Raw genomic sequence first — 26,850 nt, forward strand, 5'->3', positions numbered from 1 at the left:
GGTTGCACAGGTTTGATTCAGGCGGTTGTTTTAAGAGGGGACTCAATAAAAGAGTGTTCATGAAAGAGAATTTCCACGAATGAAGGACTGATCACCTCTGCAGTGATCAGCAGAGGGAAGAATCTGAATTAGATAGGTGTGGTAAGTAATGCTCAAAAGTTGGTAAGGTGTAATTTGCAGTTCAATTTTTCTTTGTATTTTTAAACAGTAATTTCTTATGTGCGTAACATCTAGCAAAGACACTCCACAGAGAATTCTCTTAATTCTCCAGCGTCTAAGCTCCCCTCTGCCTTCCAGCTACAGCAGCCCCTGAAGAACAGCCCAAAATGATTTCTCAGAAAAAAACCATCTCATGTTGGTTTCGGATACAATTTGTTAGCAAAGGGTTGGCTTCTGTTTGAAACCTTCTCCACTGGATTTTAGAGCAGTTGTCCACTCTCTGTTAGGTCTGGATGTACAAAATGTAATTATGAATGACCCTAAATCAGTGTGGGAAAACCAAAGCTCAACTGCTGTGCTAATTTAGGCATTGCTCACTTCACTACTAATTCATATGAGTAATAGTACTTCTTCTAGAAAATGACAGGTTGATTTTAAAAGACTGCCAAATTTACTTTTTCTTGGCTATATTGCAAGTTATATTTTAGAACAAAAAGTTATTAAGAATATTGGTGTTTCCAGAATGAATGGAAAGGCTTTAATTAGCAATAACATTTTGGGATGACCAAGGAAATCAGCAGCCAGGGTCCACGGGTCCAGAATTCTTGTAATGAATAAAAGAGAAATGGAATTTAAAGTGGTACCAAAATTTCAAAGATGTGACAACAGACTTGCTGGCTACCTACTATTAGAGTAGAAAACATTTAGAAAAAAATAGTCTATTTGAAAGCTATTTATAGAGTGTAATCCTAACTCTGGAGTATTAAGTGAAGTCTCAGCAATAATTAAGGAAAAATAAAAGTCAGTAACCTTCAATTGTTGTTTATAAGCATTCAAATCTTATCTCAAAGCCTATACATTACATGGTTCATATGTATTTATTTTTTGTGTCAGGCTTTTATTAAGTTTTGTAACACTGAACTACAGGTAGAGGTTTTTTTTCTTTAAGGGCCTTGAAGTTTATCTTAAAACAGAGACTTGAATAGGGAAATTCCATTTCTGTCTTGTATTTCTGTGGTATCTTTGTTTAGAAATCTCTGGTAACAGAGCATAAATATGTTTTCATAAGATGCCAATAGATTGGTTTGGGTTCTTCCCCTCCGCACCGCCCAGCTGAAATTTCTCATGGCTTGCATGTTTACCTAACATAAGAGTATTTCAAAATAATTTAAGAAGCTGCCCTGTTTCATGTCTTCTAAATACAAAGTTTAGCCCACAAACATGGTTGTATGAGAGCAAAACTGTTTGTCTGGTACAGCAAAGATCATTTGGTTTCCATCTGCTCCATATTGCTTGTCTCCTCTGAAACACAGTTACATGTCTGCAGTTTCATGCAACTTTTTTTTTGTCTGCTTACTCGCTAAGAAAAATCATAGAACTTGGTCTTCTGTTTATGTATTTCAGACTAAATTAAAATTGCTCGCGTGGGCTGGTGTCCTCTGCTGCTTGATATGGAATGGGTTTGCTCAGCAAGGTAAGTCACTTGATTTCATTTCAGTAGTTTAATATTGCCTTAAAGCTATATGTACTTAGTAGTTACTTATGTAGATAAATATGTCGTTGTCAGACAAGTGCTAATGGCAATGTCAGTCATATCTCATGTTAATAACCTGTTTGTATGTAGAACGTAGTGTACAATCCCAGAATGAAACAAATGAAAATTCTCATGTAGTTAGCACCTTTTTATAAATGAAGTGACAAATGTGTGTTCTTTGCTAGGTGGAAGTGACTGTATAAAAGCTAATGCAAAATCATGTGGTGAATGTATACAAGCAGGACCAAACTGTGGCTGGTGTAAAAAAACAGTAAGTGTTGGAAAGTTCCTTTTATGGCTTGTTTTTTCTCCCTTGGTTTCAAATTTGTGTAAATATTTTTAATATATATATTTGTCTGTTTTGTTTAATGATAGTTTCCTATAGCTCTTCAGTTTATTACTTCTTTTACCTAAAAATTCAGATACTACTGCTTTCCTGATGTCCTGGTTTGTGCAGAATTGCTTTTCACAATGTGTTTACTTCTACTTGTCTAAATAGTGAGTGTATGTAGACCCTGCCGGCTGCCTCATAGTTATTTAAAATCATTCCAACATGGAATCTGTCTGGGTGTGCTTAATTATATTCTTCCAGTGACATTAGAGTAAGAGCTAATTTTAGATTTAGGTGGAGTAGGGAAAGAGATTGAAGGTTTTCGTTATAAAAGAAAGATGTTCAAAGTTTAGTGTCTGTTGTTGGTAGATTTGAGGGGTAGGAGGTTGGTTTGTGTGGGTGGGTTGTTTTTTTTGTTACGAAATATTAAAAAAGTGTTCTCTTATGCAATTAAAAATTAAATTCAGGAAATACATAATGTAAGATAATCTTAAATTGTGTGACTTAACTGGTATATGCTGAAGCATCTTTTTCAGGTTAGAAACAAAAAAAAATTTCTACAGCTCTTCTTCAGTTGGTTAATAAGAAGATAATAATGTATATTTATTTCCATTTACTGCCTGCTTACTGTCCCCCAAATGATCTTGTAAACTTCAGACATTTTTAGTAAACTGACTTGACCTTAAAATTTGGCCTTAAGCTGTCAGATTTTTTTGTAGGTCCTAGTCATCAAAAACTGACAAGCTTTAAGATACGGTTTTTTTGATGCATAGTGGGGCAGGGGAGGGAATCAAAATTGCCAAGTTTCACAATTAGAAGCCTTATTTATTTGTGTTTATGGTTAGAGCTCTTTTTAGATTTGAGGGAATGGTAATTTGTTGCTCAGAACAAAGTAACTTACTGGTTTTACTTATAGATCTTACTTTTTGATTGAATTGCCCCTGAATAAAAGGGGAAATGTCTGTCTTTCCCCTGCTCTCTTAGCATATTGCTATTATTTTGTTGTGGAGTACCTAGGTACGCTTACATAATCTTTAATTAGTCTTTCAAAAAAAACCAAAAATAAAAACAAAAGGTTAAAAGGGAGGGTAGTTGCCAAGCAGGCTGTACAAACAGATTCACGTTATTGACAGCTATGTGTAGATGAGAGCTTTTTCCATCTGCTGTCACTTTTAGAGGAGCCGATTTCAAAGGATGTTCTGCTTTTGTCAGAGGGTGACATTGTGGTTTCTTTTCTTTCATCTTGCTTACATCTTATACATAGATACAAGTACAAGTAGGTGCAAACTCTAGAACTAAATAGTAGTCACTGATGTATTTATTATAATATAACATATTTCAGGACTATGTGTTTTATTACTGAACTTAACATTTTTGACAAGTTGGTTTTTTTTTCTCATTATGGCTTAAGTATAACAAATTACAGATAGCTGTAACCTTCATACTCTTGCCTGTGTTTTCTAGGACTTTTTACAAGAAGGAGAACCAACATCTGCACGATGTGATGACTTGGCAGCACTGAAGAGTAAAGGCTGTCCTATGGAAGATATAGAAAATCCCAGAGGTAGCAAACAAGTGCTTGAAGATAAAGAAGTAACAAATCGTAAGATAGGTGCTGCAGAGAGGCTGAAACCAGAGGACATTACACAGATCCAGCCTCAAAAATTAGTACTGAAACTAAGAGTCGGTAAGGACAGTTTCATTCTGGTCTTTAGATGATTTTTCTGTCACCACCACATCTGCATTTTTTGTTTTGAAAGTGTAACCATTTTTGTTTCAGAAACTCAATTTTTCAGTTAACCCGAATGATAGCAGAGCCGTTCAGGTCTTAGGAATTTAGATATTCCAAATACTGTTTGATTTTATTATTTTTTTTTTTTATAAAAGGTTAGATATTATCACTTGTATCCAATAGAACTTCTGAGAAAATAGATACATGGATTGGTACAGATATCAGAAAGGTAAAATTGGAGGGTGTCTGAACTGATTGGTTTTGTAGTTATGCAGCAATATTTTTGGATTTCTACATAAAATTACTTTCCAGAGGCTAAAGGTGTGGACACAAAACTACAGTAATGAGAACAAAGGAGTTGTGTACCATTTCCAGCCACTAAAGATAACTTCATTTAATTCAAATAAGGGGGAAAAAAACTAGGGCTAAAAACCAGTAGCTCCTACAGTACTTGAACATAATGGGGATTGTCCTTAAGGGCAGTTCCTGGGTGCTGCAGACACATTCAACAGGTACTTCATATTTACCTGGAATAAGAGCCTGTACTGGGGGTCAGCTGCTTGGTGGTAATTGCCTTAATAATTGCAAGATGATCTGAGGAAGCTCAGCATGGTAAGGAAACAAAGGAGAAGTTAATTTGTAATTTTGGTGTTGCCCCTATTTATTTCTAATGTGCAATTAGAAGCTTCAAATTCAAACCAAATTATTGTCCCTCTGACACAGAAGTTTGTTCGTCACAACATATGAGGGACCTGGGCAACCAGAACCTCATTAGCCAAAAGATTATTACTCTGTTGTAAGTACTTGTCTTGGTCGCAAGGTCTCTGATCAGGGACTGTGTGCTTGCAGAGGGGGATATCTGCTGTCTGCACAGGCTCTTTTAAACAGCAGCTAAGGAAAATCTAAAGCTTTTCATTTGTTTATTGTTTGATGAAAACCATGCTGCCTACTGTGTGTTCCATATGCTATTCCCTTTGCCTATCGAATGGCTTTCCCAGTTTGCGAATTCTGCTCATGTTAAGCAAACGTTTGTTAATTATTAAGCAGACTTGAGCAGCAGCAATATCGCCATATAATTTCAGTGACTGAGAGGGGTAGAGGAAAAAAATCTAATACTCGTCCTTATTTTCTGTATAATAGGCAAAATAATACTTTTCCATTTTGCAGGGTGGGGGTAATTTTCCTGCAGTGTCTTTCAACATCAGGGTGAGAGTACGTGCTTCTGTTGGCAAAACTTGGGATCTGGGCTTACAACTGCAAAGAACAGTAGCTTGCAATTATCTTACTGCTATTTCTGTGCTCTCAGCCTGTATTTGATGCAAACTAACTTGAAATATTCTATCCAGAAATGATTTTTCTTCTACAAACCTATTTTTAAAAATATATTTTTTTAAACTAAGCACTGAGAATTTTTGGGGTCATCTTGGATGCGAACAAATATAGAAAATTTGCGCTAGTAGGCCTTACAGAAACCTTGTTAAAATTATTGCAGTTATCAAGGTTTGAAATTGTAGCAACTAAGGGTGTCTTGATTCTGGCAGTGAGAGTTTTCTATGGGGAGGTAAAACACCTTGGAAGTATGTAGTTGGACATCTGAAAGAAATACTTACTGAATTTTTTCATCTTATTTTTTTTCAACATAATTTGATGTTAAGCGTTTCAATTAGCAGCAGAAAAAAATCACTCACCTTTAGTTCAAAACTTCCATCAGTATTTCAAAGATTTCCTTTAAAGAGCATTTTTCTTGCCAGTGTGGTTGTGGAATTTTTAATGGCTTCTGGTTTTCTTTTAATCTCTGAAACAGGGGAACCTCAAACATTCTCACTAAAATTTAAGAGAGCTGAAGACTACCCCATTGACCTTTATTATCTTATGGACCTCTCCTATTCTATGAAAGATGATTTAGAGAATGTGAAGAGTCTCGGAACGGCTCTGATGTTTGAAATGGAAAAAATAACATCAGACTTTCGAATTGGTAAGAAAGATTTGCCTATTCTAAAAAAAAAAAGTTTCCTTCCTGATGTTTCTCGTGTGATAACATATGAAGTGTAATTTTTTAAAACTAGCAGTATTATGGCAGATATTCTAATACATGGAACCTGTCGAGGAACATAAAGAGTGCTTGGTGTTGATGGAGAAAGTGGAACGTAAACAAGTATGAGAGCTATTTCTGATGTCAGTTCAGCTAGAATGCGTTTGCATTCTATTGTATCATGACATAATGAAGAACTGAATTCTCTTTAACTTACAGGGTTTTTGTTGTTCTATCTTAGGCTTTGGCTCTTTTGTGGAGAAAACTGTGATGCCATATATAAGTACAACACCAGCCAAACTCAGAAATCCTTGTACAGGTGACCAGAACTGTACAAGTCCATTTAGCTATAAAAATGTGCTTAGCCTTACCAGTGAAGGAAACAAATTCAATGAACTTGTGGGTAAACAGCACATTTCTGGGAACTTAGATTCTCCTGAAGGTGGATTTGATGCGATCATGCAGGTTGCAGTTTGTGGGGTAAGTGTTATTCATTTTCTTCACTGCTCTGTTAGATGAAATTGTTTCAATACAGCCTTTGTGTGTTCTATGGTGGCTAACGTGTGAACACGTCATCTCACACTAGCAAAACAAGGTCAACTAGGCAGACTGCATGGATACGTGCGTTTGTCTCTTGTAGAGACCTCTAATGAGCGAATGAAACCAGGAAATGTGAAAGGGCCCATTAGAAGTCGTGTTTGCAGCAGATAGATGCATTCCAAAGATAAAGTTTTGAAGTTTGCTCTAAAAGGAGAGTCAAATCCTGCTCAAAAGTGTATAAAATCCAGAGTAAGCAACTATTCCCAAGTTATTTCAAAGCTTCTTGTTGTTTCAGAATTGTCTGGTAAATTGTAACTTCAACTAGCTCTTCAGGCAGAAGTAGATGGAAACCTGATTTTTGTTTTTTTTCAAGATCTGATCTAGATCACTGCATTCTTCTTTGATGTTTCTGTAGCCTGATAGAACATTGTATGCACCTGTACAACACGGACTCCCACAAAAGTGATACCCAGGTTTACTGTTTTGTTACCATATTGTTGTACTGTTGATCAATGGAATGAGGACTTTCTGAAACAATCAGAAGTCTTATTTTAAAAGTACGGTGTTAAGTATTCTGGGGCTTTTTGTTGCTTTTTACTTTATGTGATAAAAAGGTCACACAAATAACCAGTTATATGGCCTTCTCCCCTTATACTAACTGGGGCTTCAACTCTGGAATAATTTTTTTAAAATAGGAAAAGGCGGGTTATAGAATTAGACCCTGCAGCTGTGGGTCAGGATGTTCATAGTACAGTGAAAAAGGGCAGTTCTCTGGCAAACTGTGTTGATTTGTCATGGTTTAACCCCAGCCTGTGACTAAGCACCACACAGCCGCTCGCTCACACCCCCCAGTGGGATGAGAGGAGAGACTCGGAAGAGTAAAAGTGAAAAAACTTGTGGGTTGAGATAAAGACAGTTTAATAGGTAAAGCAAAAGCCGTGCATGCAAGCAAAGCAAAACAAGGGATTCAATCACCACTTCCTATGGGCAGGCGGGTGTTCAGCCATCTCCAGGAAACTCGGGCTGCATTATGTCTATGGGTGACTCAGGAAGACAAATGCCATCATTCCAATTGTTCCCCGCCTTTCTTCTTCTTCTCCCAGCTTTATATGCTGAGCGCAACATCATATGATATGGAATATCTCTTTGGTCAGCTGGGCTCAGCTGTCCCAGCTGTGTCCCCTCCCAAATTCTTGTGCATCCCCAGCCCACTGGTGGGGTGGGATGAGAAGCTGTGTGAGCACCACTCAGCAATAACAAAAATGTCCCTGTGTTATCAACACTGTTTCTGGCACAAATCAAAAACACAGCCCCATACTAGCTGCTATGAAGAAAATTAATTCTATCCTGACCAAAACCCGCACATGATTACAAATCTGGACTAGATTGGTAAAGCCTAATGATTCTTCAGAGCCTAACACTGGGCAAGCCAAAACCTTCTGATTCAAGGATGCTGCGGTGCTCAGCACACAGACATTGTTCCCTGTGCTCAGTCTGTGTGGTGGTGACATAGGGGCCAACTTGGGGGCATCAAAGAGCTGGGCTGACATGCCTGATTTCTAAAACCCTCTTGATCTTCAGATGCGCTGAGAACTGAACAGACCAAGGTACATCTCAAAAAGAATGTTTCTTGCCTTTGATGAAAGTCCTACAGCAGATGTTTAATGAAATGCAAGTGCTTTTAAGGTTTGAGTGAATTATGTGGTTTCCAAGGCGCTGCTTTTGCGGTATGACTTCTCCTAAATCTGTCTGATTTTTCATGCATTTATCTCTCAAGTGTTGATCACCACTACTGTAAAATAAATCAGTGCAAAATAACAAAAATCCATTTCTTTGTTTCCCAAGGAACAAATTGGCTGGAGAAATGTTACAAGACTCCTGGTGTTTTCCACGGATGCTGGATTTCACTTTGCAGGAGACGGTAAACTTGGTGGAATTGTTTTACCAAATGATGGGAAGTGTCATCTGGAAAATAATATGTACACAATGAGCCACTATTATGTAAGTCTTTGCATCATCTTCTAGAGGAATTAATATTTTGTGATGCTTAAGGTCAAAAACGCAGTAGATCATCTGGTATAGTTTCAGACTGCCTCCTCTCTTGAACTTTACCTCTGTATTACATGGAGTGACTTTAGCTGAACTAAAGCAAATGTGCAAGAATTTATCCACTCTTAATTGGAAAATTTCAAGAAATGGCAACTTTAACACTGTGATTTGTGTTGTTGATTTTTAACCTTTTTAATAATTAATAATCCTGCATGTCCACTGTCAAACTGTGGTGGCTCTGTCCTATTATTTTGTCATTTTGCTAGTCTTTGTGTTCAGAAGTATTTTACTACTGTAAAAAAAATACTGTAAAATAGAGACCTTCTTGGCTAGTTTAAGACTGCTTGAAATCTTATGATATAAAGTTTATAGTAAAAGTATGCTTAACAACATTGTATTAATGGTTTATTAATAGGTAGATCACATAAAAGGTGAAAAGAAAAACATTTGCTAGATGGCATAAATACAATAACTTTAGGAATATATGAACACACAAACTTTGTAAAGCTTAAGTGAGTAACCTAAAATAAAACAGATTTATTTTTTTTTTATGAAATAGTGCAAAAGGTAGTGGTTTTCGCTGAGATAAGTCATGGAAAACTACCAAACATAATTTTCTGAGGACATTTTGATTAGGGATTTAACCTGGAGACTTTAAGTGGCAAGGAATATGATAATGTTATTGTGAAAAAACACCTATCTTCATGGGGCATATATGGAATCTTTTCAGTGCATGTTTTCAGAGGTTGTTTTGCTTTAGAACTGTGGCATAAGCTGGCTGGTTACAAGCCACACGGCTGTTTCTAAAGGTGAATTGTCTGTATGATGTCCAAGTGTTTCTGATAGGTTTCTAGCAATATGTCCCAAATTGAAATGGCATTTTATGCTCGATTTTTACAGGATTATCCCTCTATTGCTCATCTGGTACAGAAGCTTAGTGAGAACAATATTCAGACAATCTTTGCTGTTACTGAAGAGTTTCAGGCAGTTTATAAGGTAAAGATAAATAACACATTTCTGATCTCTGTACTTTTTTCCCCTCAAGCACTAAGACTGACTCAGATTTTCTCTAAAATAATTAAAATTACTTAAAATAATAATGGAAATAAGCGATCATGGAAGTAATGTTTTACTACTCACGTTTTTTACTATTAAGCCTTTTTTTACTTGTTAAAATTGATACTCTGTGTGTGTGTAATTTCCAAGGAGAAAGTGCCCCTTGCCCCTCTTTCTACTTTGTAGGTAGGAGGGAGCAGAGAACATGTTTGCAGTGTTAATTTTTATTAATATTTTTACAGCAAAATAGCTGAGGAGGGTGTGGACGCTGAATCAAGATACATGTTTATGAAAGAATGTGTTTTGTCCTTTGTGGTCTATTTATATTCCTCATGTTTAAAATAAACTAAACTGCTGGATGTGATTGTGAAATAGGAAATGACTGTTTAAAGAGATGCATATTTTTCCTCGTTTTAACCTAACAAGGTGGTTTTTGTTTTTTTGGGGGAGGGGGATTTAAACTATATTAAATGTTTTTCTCTTTTTTTTGGAAATCATATTTTATCTGCCTATCTTCAATGCACTGAAAGTGTAGTTCTTCTTTAAGATCTTGAGGATATATTGTATGTGGTCAACTTGTGCAAGATGAGGTCTCAGTATTCTATTACCAAATTGAATATAAAAATGCAAAGGAGAAGAGAGGGCAAGATGTTTGTTTATATTAGTAGTGCTGTGTGTAATCTCAAAAATCATGAAAAGCACTAGCAACACCTGTAGCTTTGTTTTTTTTCAAGTACTTGATCTTGACTAGTTAAGCCGCTAAAGCATTTTATGTCCATACAGATATTTTTAGTACAAGTTGTACTTTCTTTGATAGTAAGACTGTAATTTTCCTTTTACTTTTGTAAATATTGAAAGGAACTGAAAAATCTGATACCAAAATCAGCAGTGGGAACATTGTCTTCAAACTCCAGCAATGTGATCCAGCTGATCATTGATGCATACAATGTAAGTTCTGATTTTATTTGGGTTGTATTACTTTTTCTTGCTTCTAAGTTATTACGAGTTTTTCAGGCAGATAGTTCAAGGTAGATTTTATTATTTTCTGCAAAATAGGACATTAGTGTACTAAACTGAAAATATACCACCATTGTGGTAAAATCATGTTAGCCATTTGGATGCTGTGGCAATAAGAAGTTAGATGACTAGAAAGATACATTCTTAGAACCACTTGAAAACATTGTGGAAAGAAGTTACCATCCATGTTTTCCCTTTTTAAAAAATGAAATCTGCAACCAAAGTGCATACTGTTTCTTCAGCATCTTCGGGTCTTTGCCTTCCTTCCTCATGGAAAAGGGCTATTTTTCAGCCTCTTAACCCCAAAGAAAATGTCTTCATCAACCTCAGGGACTCCTGGGTTTGGCTCCAAAATATTTTCTTCCTTGCTGTGTTGTGTAAATGAGCCCCATATCACCTTTGGAGCACATGGTGCAAACAAGTGCCTCCAACACCTGTGGAGACCTTCCCTGACATTGTATAACGGGGTTCAGCCATGAGCAGGGGTCACCACGGCCTGACTGTGGGCAGCCCTGGGCTGAGGTTTCTCAGCACATTGGATTTTACATCATTCCAGAGTGACCATGGCATTGGCACTTAAACACTATACAACCATAGACAGTTTTTCTTTCAGCAAAATGCTTGTGTGACTCAGTCCAAAGTTAGCTAATAACTATTGGTTTAGTCCCTTTCTTCAGAGGTTATCCTGGAAAACAGTAAGCTACCAAAAGGAGTGACCATCAGTTATAAGTCTTTCTGCAAGAATGGAGTGAATGACACACAAGAAGATGGGAGAAAATGTTCTAACATTTCAATTGGAGATGAGGTAACCTACAGTATTTCTGCTGCTACTCAAATACAAAATTAATTTTAAGTGTCCCAACATTCAGTATTTTTTAATAGTACAGACAAAACTCCTTTTAGTAATGTGGCACTCTGTTTATTTTTCTTTGCAGGTTAAATTTGAGATTAATGTAACAGCTAATGAATGTCCAAAGAAAGGACAAAATGAAACAATTAAAATTAAACCACTGGGATTCACTGAAGAAGTGGAAATTAATCTCCAGTTCATCTGTGAATGTCAGTGTCAAGGTGAAGGAGAACCCAATAGTCCAGCCTGCCATGAAGGAAATGGAACATTTGAATGTGGTGCCTGCAGGTAAATAGATAGATATTTTGTTTATTTGTGCAAAAGAGAAATATAAGAAAGACCTTTGTTTCCTTAATTAGGTTTTACTCAGTTTTACTAACTTTTTTTGTGAAAGGACAAGAATTACTGTTGCAGACCTGTTTCTTTTAGGATATTTTGACATAATACCTTATCTTTGCAAATAATCCCTATGCTGGAATCTGTAGTATTGATCTTGCACTATTGCACAAGTCAGATTTCAAATTTGGCCTTGAGACAGTCCTTTAAAGGATATAGGTCTTCCTGCTTTTTCTGGTTTGTGTTTTGTGGAGGTTTTGTTATTTAATTTTGAGGTCCATATAATATGGCAAAATCATGGATTAATGGGACAAAATGAATGGGATTACTTTGATGTTTTTGCAAGTATTCAGTCTAATTATATCCTTGTAATGTGAGGTCTGCTGATTTTTGAGAAATTCAAAAGCTTTCTAGTCTTTAGATAGGATCTCCTACCCTTACTGGGGTAGCAGGAAGGAGCGAGAAGTCATAATAAGACAACCACCTTTTATTTTGCATGGCATCCCCATCTATTTTTCCTGCTTTATTTCTAACCTTTTGAGGTCTCGTTACAATGTTTCTTCTAATTGCATGGATCTGTAAAACTTTCAGCGTACATCTGATTTTATTTTTGTGTACTTATGCCTTTGAAATATCCATTATTGCCCATCACGGGAGTTAGATTACACATATATTCCTTACTACATATTTGAAAATTTAGTAAAATGATACTGGATTTTCTGGAGTTACACACCATGAAAGCAGAGCAGAATCTTGGAGTTTCAGTTTTGACTGGTTGAAGATAAACCTAGTAAGTCAAGGTTTAAGCCTTTCCCACCCCTTCACCCCGGAAACCTACAGCAAAAATGAAAACTGTTTCTTCGTGGAAGCTTTTGAGATAAGAAGGTAAGAGCCAAATGGAATTAAGATCACCTCTAGGAAAACAAGATCCAGGACGTTTATAAAACAGTTTGGGTTCCTTTTCAGTGAACTGTAACTGAAATAAAATCTAGAATTCTTATTTTTCATGGTTTAATATGTGAGTTATCAAAAATAAAGCAACAGATACTGACGTCTCTCTTAGTCCATCCTATACCAAAAGTTCTCTTAAGATCTGCCTGGTGAAGCTGGTGGTGGTAGTTGACGAGGTATTTGACAGACTGAGATGTGTCCCCTTGACTGCTTAGTGCTCTGCAAGTTGAGGAATAAGCCACTTTGTATCCAGTATTTATGATCCATTGCTCCATTTTGCAGTCAGTTTTTGGTGTTCCCTTTAAGTAAGGAGAACTGATTTTCCCATCTTTGTGTAGAAAGACTCCTTAAAGTTGGTATCACTATCACCGGTGTCCCCAGGATTTCAGGTGGGGGAAAACAGACCTGTGAGTAAGAGCAGCCTTGGCCTTTGGCAGCAGCAGCAGTTTCCTGAGGGAACGTTGTCTCTGATCCATGCTCCGTAATGGTTTCTCAGTCACTGCTGGAAACAAGAACGACCTCCACTTGTTGATCCGTAATTTGGCCTTGGTAATGAGAAGTGCTGATCCCCGAAGATCTCAGCTCAGCAGCTCTGAAGATCAGCTGCTCTCCTGCCTAATTGCTGTTTGTGGGAAATCTTTTCGTTGGAAGATGACAGCAGCTACACTGAACAGTTCTTGTTGCTTAAAAATAATTATTGTTGTGTCACATGAGAGAGGGATTAATAGTGATTTTGTGGCAATGTAATTAGAGGAGGTGACTTGTAGTTTCTCATCTGGAACAAGTAATCAGCAGAGGAGCAATGTAGTCCAGTTTGCTCCAGCAAGAATGCCTACGTAGATGTCAGCTGGAATTGCATTTGAAGTTTAATTCAGAATATTCCTTGAGAGAATGGTCACTTTTACTACTGTTCTTTGTGCTATTTTTGTGGTCTTTTTATTGTATGACTTTTAAGTTTATAATTTTCAGTTGTGTTTTTACCTTCCAGATGTAATGAAGGACGTATAGGAAGACTGTGTGAATGTAGTACAGATGAAGTAAATAGCGAGGATATGGATGCTTACTGCAGGAGGGAGAACAGTACAGAAATCTGCAGTAACAATGGAGAATGCATTTGTGGACAGTGTGTATGCAAGAAAAGAGAAAACACCAATGAAGTGTATTCTGGCAAATACTGTGAATGTGACAACTTCAATTGTGATCGATCAAATGGTTTGATTTGTGGAGGTGAGAAACTACTTCAGAGTTTTCTGCTGGCAAAACTGGCCAGCTCTTTACAAGTCTGTCAGCTCCACCCTGTAGAGCAGTGATACTGAGCTTATAGATCATACCTGCTTGATAACAGAGATGAGAATATCCACAGATTTGGTGATTGGAAATGTCTATTAATAAAACAGCTCTCTGTGATCGTGACGTATAGTACGTTAAAACATGTCACCTTCCTTGAATCACGACTCCAGGAAGGATGTAAAGTGAACTTGACTTCTGCTGTTTATTACCGAGTTACCCTCAGGTATTACAGTAAAGACAACTAGCCTGAGATTATAATGTTATACTGGCTCAGTGTAACCACTGTGTCAATAAAAAGAGATAATGACCTCAGCTTACTTGTAATAGTGAGCACTTGACTCTGTGCCTGACAAGATACCATTGAGATGCTATCTTGAGACTGTTCTGAAAGGTAAGAGAAGATTAGAATGTCCAGGATACAGAGAAACACCTTAAGGGCTTGAAACAAGACTGGCAATTAATTCCTGAAATCAAAAGTAGATTAGAAAATCCTCTAGCAGGCAGTGTCTAAATTATCTTGCTGCATGTATTTTTGTCCTGTAACTTCCCTAGGCTGTTTTTCACATGGAAATACCTGGTAGAAGTGTAACTACTACCTCAGTTTTGAATGTGATACAAAAATAAAACAGAGAAGCCACTAAGCTTTAACTGAATTATGAGCATCATCTGTTCGATTTGCTCAGGACACACAATTGCTCACCAGCTCCGCAAGGAATAGGAGCAATGGTGGTGGTGTTCCAAAATATACAGTGATAGATAAGTATTGACCTAAATGCTTTATTCTCAATGGAGGAGGAGGGGTGTAGCCAAAGTTCTTTCCATTTCACCCAGATCACCCTTTGGAGATACAGGTGTCTTGTTTGCTGTGTCGGGAGTGTAAGGAGCATAAAGTTTGGCTGGGTGGATGAGGTCAGAAGGACAGCAGCTGAATGGTGGTGTTCTAGGCACTCAAAGATGTTTCATTTTTCTGTGTTTTAAAGTCTAAGTTTGTGCATTTCTCATCTCTTTAGATCTTGCTTTATAAATGTATGTAGTGATAGATACAAAGACCGCACGGTGTACATACAACATGGTGAACTGAAGCAGTGCTGTAGTGCACTCCACCCAGCAGACAGGGCCATCACATTATACTCTTCTTGATCAGCCTTCCCTAGTCTTGTTATTTTGTTTACAAAATGAAATCCAAATATAGAATGGGAAAAGGGGTTAAATGCCTGTAAGTAGTTTTTCAAGGAGCTAAAAATTTATTTTGTAGCTCTAAATTAATTATCGCACCACCAGTGTTTTCTTTTCCCAGTATCCATTCTCAGATGGTGAAAGTTTGTCTTACGGTCACAAATTTTGTGTTTTATATTAGACTTCATTTCACTGTGATATCTTTCCAACGCACAGGAAACGGTATCTGCAAATGCCGAGTGTGCGAGTGTTTCCCCAACTTCACTGGCAGTGCATGTGATTGCTCTTTGGATACCTTGCCGTGTATGGCGTCTAATGGGCAGATCTGCAATGGAAGAGGAACCTGTGAATGTGGGACCTGTAACTGTACAGATCCAAAATTCCAGGGCCCCACATGTGAAATGTGTCAGACTTGCCTTGGTGTCTGTGCAGAGCACAAGTAAGTACCTAGAAAACCAAATCCCAGTTTCTGTGTATTTGAGTTTGTGGTATTTACACGTGCAGAATTTTTAAAATGAGGCTTTTGATACTGTGCTTTATTTTACCCTGAAATGCAGGGACATTGTATCTTATCATCCCTTTAGACAGTAAAAGTTGCATGAGTAATTGATAATTACAAACAATAACATACGTTATTTTGGTTGCTTCCAGGTAGGCAAATTATTTCTTAAAGTCTTTCCCTGCCATTTTTTATTAGGCATGGAAATGTGTACATTATGTCGAGTCATTTAAAGCATTCAGATTGACTTGGGCTGGTGACAGCTTTCCCCTATTTCACGTACAATTATCAACAGCCAGCCTTCTACAGAGCTGGGGAGAACCCAGGTATATAATGTGACAGGCTGTAAAGTCCTATCATCTTGACCTTTTAAAATTATTGTAACAAAAGTATATATATATGGTACCATTTCCAGAGTAGTTAAAACTTCAGCTAAACTTTTTGCTTAAAACTTTTATTCTGAAACACTCTTGAAAAAAAGTCAAACTATCCTGACAGTCAAAAACTCAGCCTAGATTTGTATGAGCCAATGGAATTTTTATCTCTGCCGTTGGAAATCCAGGTTTGTGGAAACCAAGCATTTTCTGAATGGAAACTTTGAAATAAGTTTATGATTAGCGGCTGGGCCAAGTCCTGGCTTTGTGCGGATGACTTAAAGGTTTTCTTTCCGCACAGTCTTTTTAGTATCAAAATCCTGCTCAGCCGGCTTCTGTCAGTGAGTTATTCGGAGTGAAATCTTACTGTAAAACTTGTCACTCAGTTTGTTCTTTTTAACCTGTCTCTCAGATACTGTTTCACTGTAAATATTCTGTTCCTACACTGTGTTCTCTGAGAGTATTCATTTTCCAGGTGGAGGTGTTGAAAATGTTTTTACCTTACCACCCTGGGAAAGAAGAGTTTATTAAAGGGGGGCTTTGTTAATCACCAGGTACATAAATATTCTGACTGGTAAAAAGCTGTGCCTTGCTTTATTTTTTTTCCTGGCCTTGTGGCAAAAGGGTTGGAGTTGTTGAGGTTTTTTTCTGCATTTTCTCTTTTACAATTCTTTAGATTAAATGCTAGAAATCTTTCGTGAGCATATTAAAAGGCATTGCTTCCGATTTGTTCTTCCACAGGGACTGCGTTCAGTGCAGAGCTTTCGATAAGGGAGAAAAGAAGGAAACATGCTCTCAGGAATGTATGCATTTCAACATGACGCTGGTAGAAAGTCGAGACAAGTTGCCGCAGCCTGGACAGCCCGATCCGCTGTCTCACTGCAAAGAGAAGGATGTTGACGACTGCTGGTTCTACTTCACGTATTCTGTCAACTCAAATGGTGAAGCCAACGTCCACGTGGTGGAGACCCCAGGTATGAACAGAGTGTTCCCTGCTCTCCCTTTGTCCTTGTTGTTAATTCACACAGTTGTGTGCTACAAAGTCACCCTGGTTGATCTGTGTGAGGTAGGTGCTTTTGGAAATGGGTATGTATTCCCCGAGCGAGAGTTGTGGATGTTGTAAACTTGAGTTACTTCAGAAAAACATAAGTGTCTCTAGATCTAGTTCTTTTAGAACCTTTAGGATGACAGAAATGGGTTTGTTTTTTAAAAACAAAGTAAATCAGATAGGTACGTTTGTTAAAGCATTTATGTTTCCACTTGCTATATTTTGCAGGCTTCTTTTACCTGTCTTGTAGCAAGTCCTAGATATCCAACTTTTGGCAGTGTTTTTGGCTGGGCTTGTGCTACAGGTTAGAAACAATGGTGTCTGTGGGGTTTTGTTGCTTTTTGCTTTTCCTTTTGTTTAATAATATGGGACCAGTCTTACACACACACCCAAATGTGTACTGTGCAGCAAACTCCTTAAATTATTTCATTCTGGGAGCCTTTGCTTTTACTTAACTGAGGTACCTTAAAGTCTGAAAAGCCTTTTGCTTAATTAATCTTTAATAGTGTATTGATCAATCTTCTGATACAAAAAAAAAAAGGGAGAGAAGAATTGTACAGCTCAATCTGTAATTTACCATTTATTTAACATAAGTATTGTTAGTTTGCATCACTGCATGTTGCATCTAACAGTGCAAAAATTCTGGTTTTGCGCATTAGCAGCAGGTGGTCTCCCGATTTTTATAAACCTGATAGAAAATACACACCCTACTTGTGTTTTGAAAGGTTAAGTGCTGTATTCTACTCAAGGAACTTTCAGAGTTGATCATTTGGCTGATCAGCACTTAATACACATCAGTGGTTAGTGGTCTTTAGAAATAAATACCTCTTCCATTCAGAATGCTTTAAATTCTCTAAGCATGTAGTCAAAATTATAGAGGAGGACCTGGAGCCCTTCTTCTGTTAGGACAAGCCAATGCGTGCACTATACTTTGGGGGTCTGACCTTTGTTTCGTGTATAAACTTCTGTGGTCTTAGCTAAGAGCTGAATCAAGCCTTTGTGCCCCAGGAAGCACCTGAAGTTTTGTGCCATACAGGTGCTGAAGGAACAAGCTCCGTTCAGTAGAGCTGGATTGGGTGGAGCAGACATTTCTTCCTTCCTGGTTGCCAGGGAGTTCATGTCGTGTCCCTTCCCACTTCCCTCGCTCCTGCAGAGGCAGCTCCAAGATGAGGGGTCTGCAGTTCGGGGGAAGCAGCGTTCCTATCGACAGCACAGGAGTTGCATTTATTTGCTTCTGACTCCTGCAGCTGAGCTTTGCAAAAGCTCTTGTTCAGTTTGTGATTACTGGGAATTTTGTATTAGTAGAAGAGCTGGGGTTCATTTTGGAGGGTGGTTATTTCTATGTCAGTCACCTTAAATGATTTTGTGCCTGTATTACTCTTTTCAAACATATCAGGGACTTTCAAAACAAGTGAGATTTATTTTTATACAAAGATGATGTACCCCTTTTTAAAAATTTTATTTTAGAAGAGGTCAATTCCCAAGATGAGGAGATATCCTTAAAAAATAAAAAAACCAGTCTCGGAAGCAAAGCTGTTACTTATCTCTATATATTGGCTACTAGGAATAACAGCTGAGGTAAAATGATGAACACTTATTTTCTGTAATGCTGTTGATAGGGTCTGTTTTGCTAATCTGTATTTGTGCTCTAGCTGGCTTATTCCTCCAGTGCCACCTTTGACTTGGAGCTTTTACATATTTAAAATACAATTACTAATTGAATAACCTAAGGAGTTAGCAGTGCGTAGACTTTATCATCAGAACAGGAATTGTTCCGTTGCTAAGATTAAACACAAATTGGATGGATAAAAATAAACTGGAACGTTACAGGTTGCACACGTTCCAAAACTTCCATTATTTGAAGGGCAAATAGTATTGGCGTGTGTCCAATATTCAAAATAATGGCTTCATACGAAATAACATTTTTAAAGGTAATGCGCATTTGGATGCTTTAACACTTTATAAAATCATGCTTCCCTCGCTTTGTTCCCTAGAATGCCCCAGCGGCCCTGACATCATTCCCATTGTAGCTGGTGTGGTTGCTGGAATTGTTCTTATTGGACTTGCATTATTACTGATTTGGAAACTACTAATGATCATTCATGACAGAAGAGAATTTGCTAAGTTCGAGAAGGAGAAGATGAATGCCAAGTGGGATACGGTAAGTCGAGAGGCTTTTATCTGTATAAAAGCTGCAGTAGTTGAGGAAGAACAGAAGGTTTTTGTTCACGTACATTAAATATTTGAGATTGTATTCCTGCCTTTTGGCCTACAGAGGACCAGAAATATACTTATTTTAAGCCAACTTTAAAATGTTACGTATTACCACTAGAAAAAAATTTAAAAAAAACCAAACCCACAAACAAAACCACCGAAAACTAACAAACAACAAAAAACAAAACCCCAAACCCAGCTCTTTTTGAGAAGTACCTGTTGGCTTAAACAAGCAAGTATTATAGTAACTTCAGTTGAAATAAAATGTCAGAGGGAAAATGAGATGGTGACAGAATTTTTTGGCTTTGCAGTTGTACCACGCTTTACAGCACATTATTAAAATGCTTATTAGAAGATGAAAGTCACTGTTGTATAGAATGAAGAAGATGATTTTGCACTTACGGAAGAGATCTTATACATGTTTAGTTGGGAGATTTCAATAACTGGTCACAAAACCATGGCTGGTACTGGTTTGTTGAAATCTTCCCAACCCCTTGTCAATGGGAAAGTATGCAAGAAAAACAAGCCTATGGTCTATAGGCTTTCATAGGCTATAGGGTCACTGCCCTTGGGAAATTGTAGGAATCTGCTAATCAAAACCCTTCACTGCAGTTCTGCACAAGTCAACACCCACGTATCCTCAATGAGAGAATAATTTTTTTAAAATCTCCTAAGAAGTCTTTGGTTTTTATTTAAAAAAATTAATTCTAGATTAGAAAAAAATATTACTAACACTTTTCTTTACATATAGCATGATTTTCTTCCGTGATAGTTGAGAATGTTACTTTTCTTTTTTCCCGTCGAATTGTTCGCCATTGACCATTTCTTTTACTTCAGCAAGAAAATCCAATATACAAGAGCCCTATTAACAATTTCAAGAATCCAAACTATGGACGTAAAGCTGGTCTCTAAGTCTCAGTTTGTATCTTCTTTCATTTTCTTCCTTTTTTTCCTTTGCATGTCACTTCAAGCTCACTGTGTGTCACAGTCAGTTAATCACAGTTTGGGTCTTGCTCAGTTTATCTATTGCTGCTGATTCTGGGGCTTTAAAGAATGCAGCTTGAAAATTTTAACTTGTTTTGACAGCAAGATTGTTGACTTACTAATACCACCACTACTGGCTTAAACTATTCTACAAGAGTTTTCTGGGTGTGGGGTGAGGTTTTTTTATGGAAGAGGGATAAATGTGTGGATATGTAATAGAACAGCTGTTAGGATTGAAGAAGCTCTTTGGATTGTGGCAAGACACAGCATCCAGGGGAGGGCTTGTCTTCTACCTCCTCAAATCAGCAGTCAGTTTGTTTGAAGTTGATATGTTTGCAAAGCTAGTTTAGATATTCCTCAGATAACCAAATCTATAAATATCACTGTTTTTATTAGAATAACTCTGGGAACATTCAGAGTAGCCTCACAGATTACTCTTTTTTTTTTTTTGAGTGCTTTGTCTTATTAACTTACTACAGAACTAGCTTGTATTTAAAGTGTAAAATACAGATGGTCTACTGATTTGATAATTAAATATGTATCTTAGTTTTTCCATCCCTATTTCTATTGAAACTGACAATATCACAGTCTATGTAGCCCAGACAGTTTGGATGCTGACATAGAAAATAATAATAATAATAAGAGGAAATGTTCCTCTCCCCCCAGATGCATTTTTCCCCAGCTTCTTAGTCCTTCCTAAGCTCCCCAGCACACCTCATCTCTGTTTGGAAATGCTGGCTTCAGAAACAGCCATATCCAGCAGAGCAAGTCACTAAACCAGAAGTGATGGGTGTCTTTGGTAGGCTTTGAGGTTGCACTTTTTTGAATGTTTAGGTGGGGAGTGGGTGTCAGGAGAGTGTTGGGAGATGAGCAGTACAGAGGTCAGATTAGAGGGAGGGCAGTGATGAATTTGGGAAGGCAGCACATCCTTTAAACGTCCAAGGGCTTTTTTCAGGGTCCAGGGGAAGGGAAGGATCTTCATCTCTAATTTTGTTGTCTGCTGCCTCCCTTTTTTGGTGTTGCACTCAAAAGATTTTGTAAAGGAAAAATTAGGGGACAAAGCAGGAATTAAGAGTGTTTGAACTCTTACCTGTCCTCACTGTGACAACATTTTCAAATTCTTTGTCCAGCATTCTGAGCCATTCCTTGTTGAAATATACTTTCATTTTCTCTTTACAATCATTTCACTTTCCAGTGTGTCCAAAATTGATTGTAAAAACATTCGTTTTGTTTGCCACACTGACCACATTCACCTCCTTTCCATTTTTCTTCTCAGTTATTCTGTGGAGGAAATGGAGTCCTTGTTCCTTTCTCACATTTCACATAATCCATCTGGTTAAGTCTCTGTTACTGTCTCTTCTACCATGCAGCTAATTGTGTACCTTCTGTTGCATGCAAGGCAAGTATCTAACAAACCTTACGGTGTGTAACTTCATTCTGTGCTCTTGTTCTCCACCCCATGACTCTTTCAGGATCTAATGTCCTCAGTGCTGCCATTTGTCTTCAAAATGTACTTCTTGCAGAAATCCTTCCCCCATGTGAATGTGGGATTGACTTCTGCCTTTTTTCACTCACTATGAAGATTAGAAGTTTGAAAGAGTGTGTTTTTTTAAAAAAAAAATACTTTATCCTTTTTGGTATTCATAGAAATACCAGAACTTTGAGAGAGAGGGAGGTGGCTTCAGCTTTATTGGCCACCAAAAAGGAGGAGATCAGTATTGGTACAATAGGTGACCCACAAGAAGTAAAAGAATAACATTCTCCTTTCCCCTATCACTGAGATTTTCTGGGGGTTTTACATTCTTGAGGTAACCTTTCATTTAGGTGAAGAAAGAGTTGTCTTGCCAAGGCAAGAAAGTCATCTGAAATCCCATTACAAGAAAACAACACTGCAGTAGGTTCCCTCCTGGTCTATACGTGTGCAATAAACTAGACTGTGCAGTTCGTGTGACCCTTCCCCTCTCCCACGTGGTCACATACACATGAAGCTTGTCATGGACCAGGTGCCCAAATGCTCCACATGTCCTGGTCGATGATGTGGCGAGTGACTTGTCACCACGGTGTCCTTGCAGCTGGTCCCCAAGCCAGCTGGGCTGAAGCAAGTTTGATTTGTCCTTGGCCTGCAGCAAAGCTGCTGTCTTGGTGTCTTTCTGCTGCTGTCAGGCTTTACTCTCCTCACTGCCCACCTGGTGTAGATTTGTGCCATTAACAAAGTATGTAATTAATGGCAGGCCAGCTGCTGTCCTCCAGCCATGGTGGGTGACGCCCTCGGTCGTCTTTGTTGCCCTTAACCTGGGCCTTTGCTTCATCCTCTGATGCAACTGCCATATCTACAGGTGGACAGAGAACTCATTTTATGTTACTGTAAAATAACGATAGATATTAACAAGAGCTGAAAATAGGAAGAACCAGCTGTTGAACAATGTATGTGGATGAGTTTAAATATTCTGGAGTGCAGTTTCTTGCAGTGAATTAGGACTTAAACCCACCATAAAGGTATTTTAAGTGACTGTTGAAATAGTAAGTCCATGGAGAGAAAAAGGCATGAGAAGGTTAAACAGCCATCCTGTATAACAGGTTCGTTTTTATGCAACACTAGACTGAGCTGTTACCCTCTAGTTGAAAATGAATGATGTTGCAAGAACGTAGCTCTTTATTCTCTGCTGAAGGTACTTTTTAAAAATACCTCTGTCTTTTAATGTATTTCACTTGCTCTTGTAGATTGCTGTTCTTTGTTGTTTTCTATTTTAGTTTAAGCGTGCATGGTGTTTTCACTTACAGGGGCATGTGGCAAATGTGTTTTCCCTAACTTTGCATGCTTAAACCAGTGTATTCTCTGCAGTGGCATGAAGAAAATGCGTTTCCAAGCTTTAGTCCTAACCTTTAGACCAATTCCCACGCTATCTGATAGACTTTATCTCTCTTTTACAAATGAGAAAATATAAACAAACCTCCCTGTATGTGCTGGGGTTAGTCTGTTTCGTAAAATGTTGAAGGTTAAAAGCACAGTGTAACAAGTATCGTAATGCCACTGAAAAGCTGTGCAGTATCTTCTACTCTGCATACGATACAGCCTATTAAGCTTACAGACTTTCTCTGCATCAAAAATGTTACTGATTTGTGTTTATTTTTTTAAGAATTCTCCATTAAAACTTGCCAAGGAAATAGCATACATTGCCAAGAACTATGAGGCATAATGATCTGCTACAGTTGCAGATTAAATCCCTCATCCCTGGATGTTTTTCCAGTTTAATTACCTCTTACTATTGCAAAGCTTTTTATTAAAAATGGGAGGGCAAGGCGGAGTGTAATTTTGCATTTATTAGTTTGTCTGGCTAGGGCAACTAGCCACAACACTGTATTTCCATCATTTAATTTAAAAAAAATATGCATATTGAACTCCTCATCCTTTTCCAAAGCAGTAGCTGATACACTTTCAATCAAGCCAGAGTTGCCCTGGGAACTGCTGGAAGGGTCTGTTGCTGTCTCTATGAGTTTGAAGCGTATCCAGCACTGGACACCCAGTTCCTCCTTCGCCTCAAAGCAGATGACAGGGACTGGGATCTAGAGAGGGGTGACCAGAGAACCCTGACTGCCATTGCCCAGCAGCCCAGGCTCTGGCAGGACTCCAGAGACCAGGCTGGGGTCCCGGGTCCGGGCAGGACTGGATGTGCCTCATTGCTCTTTGCATGTAGAGAAGCTGGTTTAAGGAGAAGCACCCTTTGTCGGGGAAAGGGGCCATGACAGAAAGGCAGGACACCAGCAAAATGTTCTTCCTCAGCAGCAGCTGCTGTTGTTGGGATAGACCAGTTACTTCCCCAGTATCAGGTCTTGCCAACAGAAGACAACAAACTTGCCAGGAGCTGTGATATGAAAATTTCACACCAGGTTGGTTTCTTGCCTTGTCACCTCTTGGCACATCCTGGGGTGACCCTGAAAAAACCAGACACACCTGCTGTTTGTGTGTCTAGGGAGAGGATTTCCTTTAATTGACTGTAGGAAAACCTGTTTCAACCTGAAGTATTTTAAATGCTGTTTAATTAAATCCCACTGTATTAAATCAATATGGTGATACAGACCATCTCAGATTGGAGGGGACTTCAAAGAGAGAGAGATGCCCTCACTGCTGCTGAAGGCCAGACGTGGTTCTGGCCAGCGTGGTGCTCAGGTGATCTGCACTGTGCTGGATTTCCTCGGGAATTATTTGTGTTTGTACAGAAGAGCTTCATCGTGGTAAACAACATTTATTTAGGTTGAAAATCAGGCTGAGACAGGAGCAGATCCAGGCTGTATCAACAGAGTCCCAGCAGTAGCCCTTTCTGCTACTAAGATTTATCTATTTATCTGGAGTTCAAGCTGTTCATCTTAGGTGTGCAGGGATGCCATAAATGGAGTAAGATTTACTGAGATAAAAGGAGACCTGGGAACAAAGGAAGCTTTAAAAAAGCTTGATTTAGAGGTCTTTGAATCTCAGCAGTAAGTAAGTAAGCAGCTGTTCTGTAAGCATTTCTCATATCAGTAGAACTAACGTTTTTATTACAGCATTTGCACCAGTACAGCAGTTTCTCAGTTTTAACTGTGCATTTTGTACATTTGGGTGTTGGGGGAACCTGCATGAATAAAAGAAGATAACAAGCACTTAATGTTCAATATAAATGTTGAATGTGTATTATCTAAATACTACAAGCCTTTCTACTTTGTTTCTTGAATTAAACTGTAATACAGGATAAGCTATTTAAATGTTTACTATAGCTGAATGTGGTCTGTGGGCTGTCGTGGTTTCAAACAACAGCTACAGTTCTGTTAGGAATGCCACGGGCTGCAGAGCCCTGAGCCGATGGCTCAGCCTTGAGATGACCAGAGGAGGTTCAGCAGCTTGAAAGGAGATCTGTGATATGAACTGAACAGGATGGTGCCCTAACCCTCCGCTTTGGTAGCTGAGCATGCCTGTGTTGGAGTTGCTGGAGGGAAAACTAGCTTGACTTAAGCTGTTTGTGTGTACAAACAAAACATGAGTGGGTAATTTCTTAAGCTGATTTCTGAGGTTGATTTTTTCCACTTCTCGCAAGCACAGCGCTTTTTTCATCTCTAAATGGTAATTTTTATTTTTTTTTTCTTTTTCTAGGGTGAAAATCCTATTTACAAGAGTGCAGTGACAACTGTGGTCAATCCTAAATATGAGGGAAAATGAACACTGCTTGTATAACTTCACAACACTGTATGCAGCATAGCAATTTTTGTAGTCACAGTAAGATAGATTTAGGGCAAACTGCAGTGATTTTACTAATTCATTACATATAGGTTTGTTTTCCTGTGCAGGTTTTGAAAATGTACAATATGTTGGTTTTGGTTTTTTATTTTATTTTTTGTTTTGCAAATGAAAGTAATCAGTACCAGAGGTCTGACAAAAACACAACACAAAACTTGAGACTGTGTAGCCTTGTCAGCTGAGGTCACATGGTGCCTTTTGGACCTTTTCCACTCCCGTGCTGTGAATCCGGGTCTTCTGCAGGGTGCGATGCTGCGGCGGGACAGGGGACGCGGTGAAAGCCATCGGCACGAGGGCTCTGCCTAGCCAGTTAGTATTACACTTTTTAGCTTTACAGGGAAATCAGGGCTTGAGTTTGCAGATGTAATTAAATTCATGTAGCATGGAGCTGGTGGTTAATTGCTCTTCTGCTTGCGAGACATGTGATTGAGTACATGGTAAGTGGAGTAAGTTGGAACTGAGCAGTGTAAAAGACTGAAAATTGTCTGCATACTTATTTTGAATTTTTAAGTTGTTTATTGCCAGGTTATGATTAAAATGAAAGACTTTGAGAAGAATGTTAAGAAGGAAAAAATAGCTTTAAAACATGTGCCATTACTGAAAAAGTTGCTGACTGGTAACTTGCTTAGATTTTGTTTGTAAATTCAAGCCCTGGGTGGCAGTATCGTGAAGTACCTTACCGAGACATCCTCAAAACACATAAGGGCCTTACATCATACTGTGTCTTCATTCTGTAACGTTTCCTGGTTTAAAGCCTGGTGCTTTGTCACCCTTCTAATCTTTTTAACGTATTTGGTTGCGATTCATTTTGTAATATTTTTGTATCAACACAAGCTTTTTTTCTTTTTTTTTTTTCCTTTTTTTGGGCAGTCTTAGCTGTAAATTTGCCTCTACCCTGTAGCTAAGATTGCGTAGTTTGTCGTGTGACACGAGTCACACCGTTCTTGACATGCGCCATGTACATTTGCCTTTGACCATTCAAACTGCATCATAGTCATATTCTTGTTTTAAGTGCCTTTTTATTTTAACAGATGTTCACTTTTTACAGTGCTATTACTGAAGTTATTTATTAAATAAAAGTACCTTAAAATACTTAAATCTCGTCTCTTTATCCTGTAGAAGTTGATGCTCTTCAAAAAACCTAAGGACTATGTGTGTTTGGGCAAGTGGTAATAGACGTTGTAACAATACCAAGTATGTCCTTTAGCTCAAATCAGAGACAAGTTAAGAAGTGCTTTTGGGTGACAAACGTGAGCTGTGGTACAAAATGCACAAGGGCCAGGGCACTGTGCAGGGTTCCATGGTACGTACAGTGGCCACTGATGCGCAGCCCCAGGTGTTGGTTTGCATGTGTGCTAAAGGGGTTCTGGAGCTTAATAACTGTCCCTGTAAATGGACTATCTGGTTAA

General features: G+C 38.3%; 1 protein-coding gene across 5 annotated transcripts in view; it reads left to right on the forward strand.

Moving 5' to 3' along the window:
* ITGB1 (integrin subunit beta 1) overlaps positions 1 to 26,539 on the forward strand; it is a 45,136-nt gene extending 18,597 nt beyond the window's left edge. For 3 of the 5 annotated variants that reach the window (XM_065050526.1, XM_013367538.3, XM_065050528.1), the window contains exons 2-16: positions 1,564 to 1,633; positions 1,879 to 1,964; positions 3,489 to 3,711; positions 5,561 to 5,731; positions 6,030 to 6,268; positions 8,174 to 8,329; positions 9,278 to 9,373; positions 10,292 to 10,381; positions 11,115 to 11,255; positions 11,386 to 11,588; positions 13,576 to 13,814; positions 15,270 to 15,492; positions 16,668 to 16,900; positions 18,969 to 19,135; positions 25,298 to 26,539. In XM_065050526.1, coding sequence (XP_064906598.1) covers positions 1,564 to 1,633; positions 1,879 to 1,964; positions 3,489 to 3,711; positions 5,561 to 5,731; positions 6,030 to 6,268; positions 8,174 to 8,329; positions 9,278 to 9,373; positions 10,292 to 10,381; positions 11,115 to 11,255; positions 11,386 to 11,588; positions 13,576 to 13,814; positions 15,270 to 15,492; positions 16,668 to 16,900; positions 18,969 to 19,135; positions 25,298 to 25,363 — 2,403 coding nt within the window. In that variant the 3' untranslated portion in view covers positions 25,364 to 26,539. Of the gene's footprint in view, positions 1 to 1,563; positions 1,634 to 1,878; positions 1,965 to 3,488; positions 3,712 to 5,560; positions 5,732 to 6,029; positions 6,269 to 8,173; positions 8,330 to 9,277; positions 9,374 to 10,291; positions 10,382 to 11,114; positions 11,256 to 11,385; positions 11,589 to 13,575; positions 13,815 to 15,269; positions 15,493 to 16,667; positions 16,901 to 18,968; positions 19,136 to 20,025; positions 20,107 to 25,297 lie in introns of all 5 variants that reach the window. The other 2 variants (XM_065050524.1, XM_065050525.1) reach the window with 1 other exon arrangement.
* The last annotated feature ends 311 nt before the right edge of the window (positions 26,540 to 26,850 follow it).

Source organism: Columba livia, chromosome 2 (genome assembly GCF_036013475.1).
Source record: "Columba livia isolate bColLiv1 breed racing homer chromosome 2, bColLiv1.pat.W.v2, whole genome shotgun sequence".
Lineage (NCBI taxonomy): Eukaryota > Metazoa > Chordata > Aves > Columbiformes > Columbidae > Columba > Columba livia.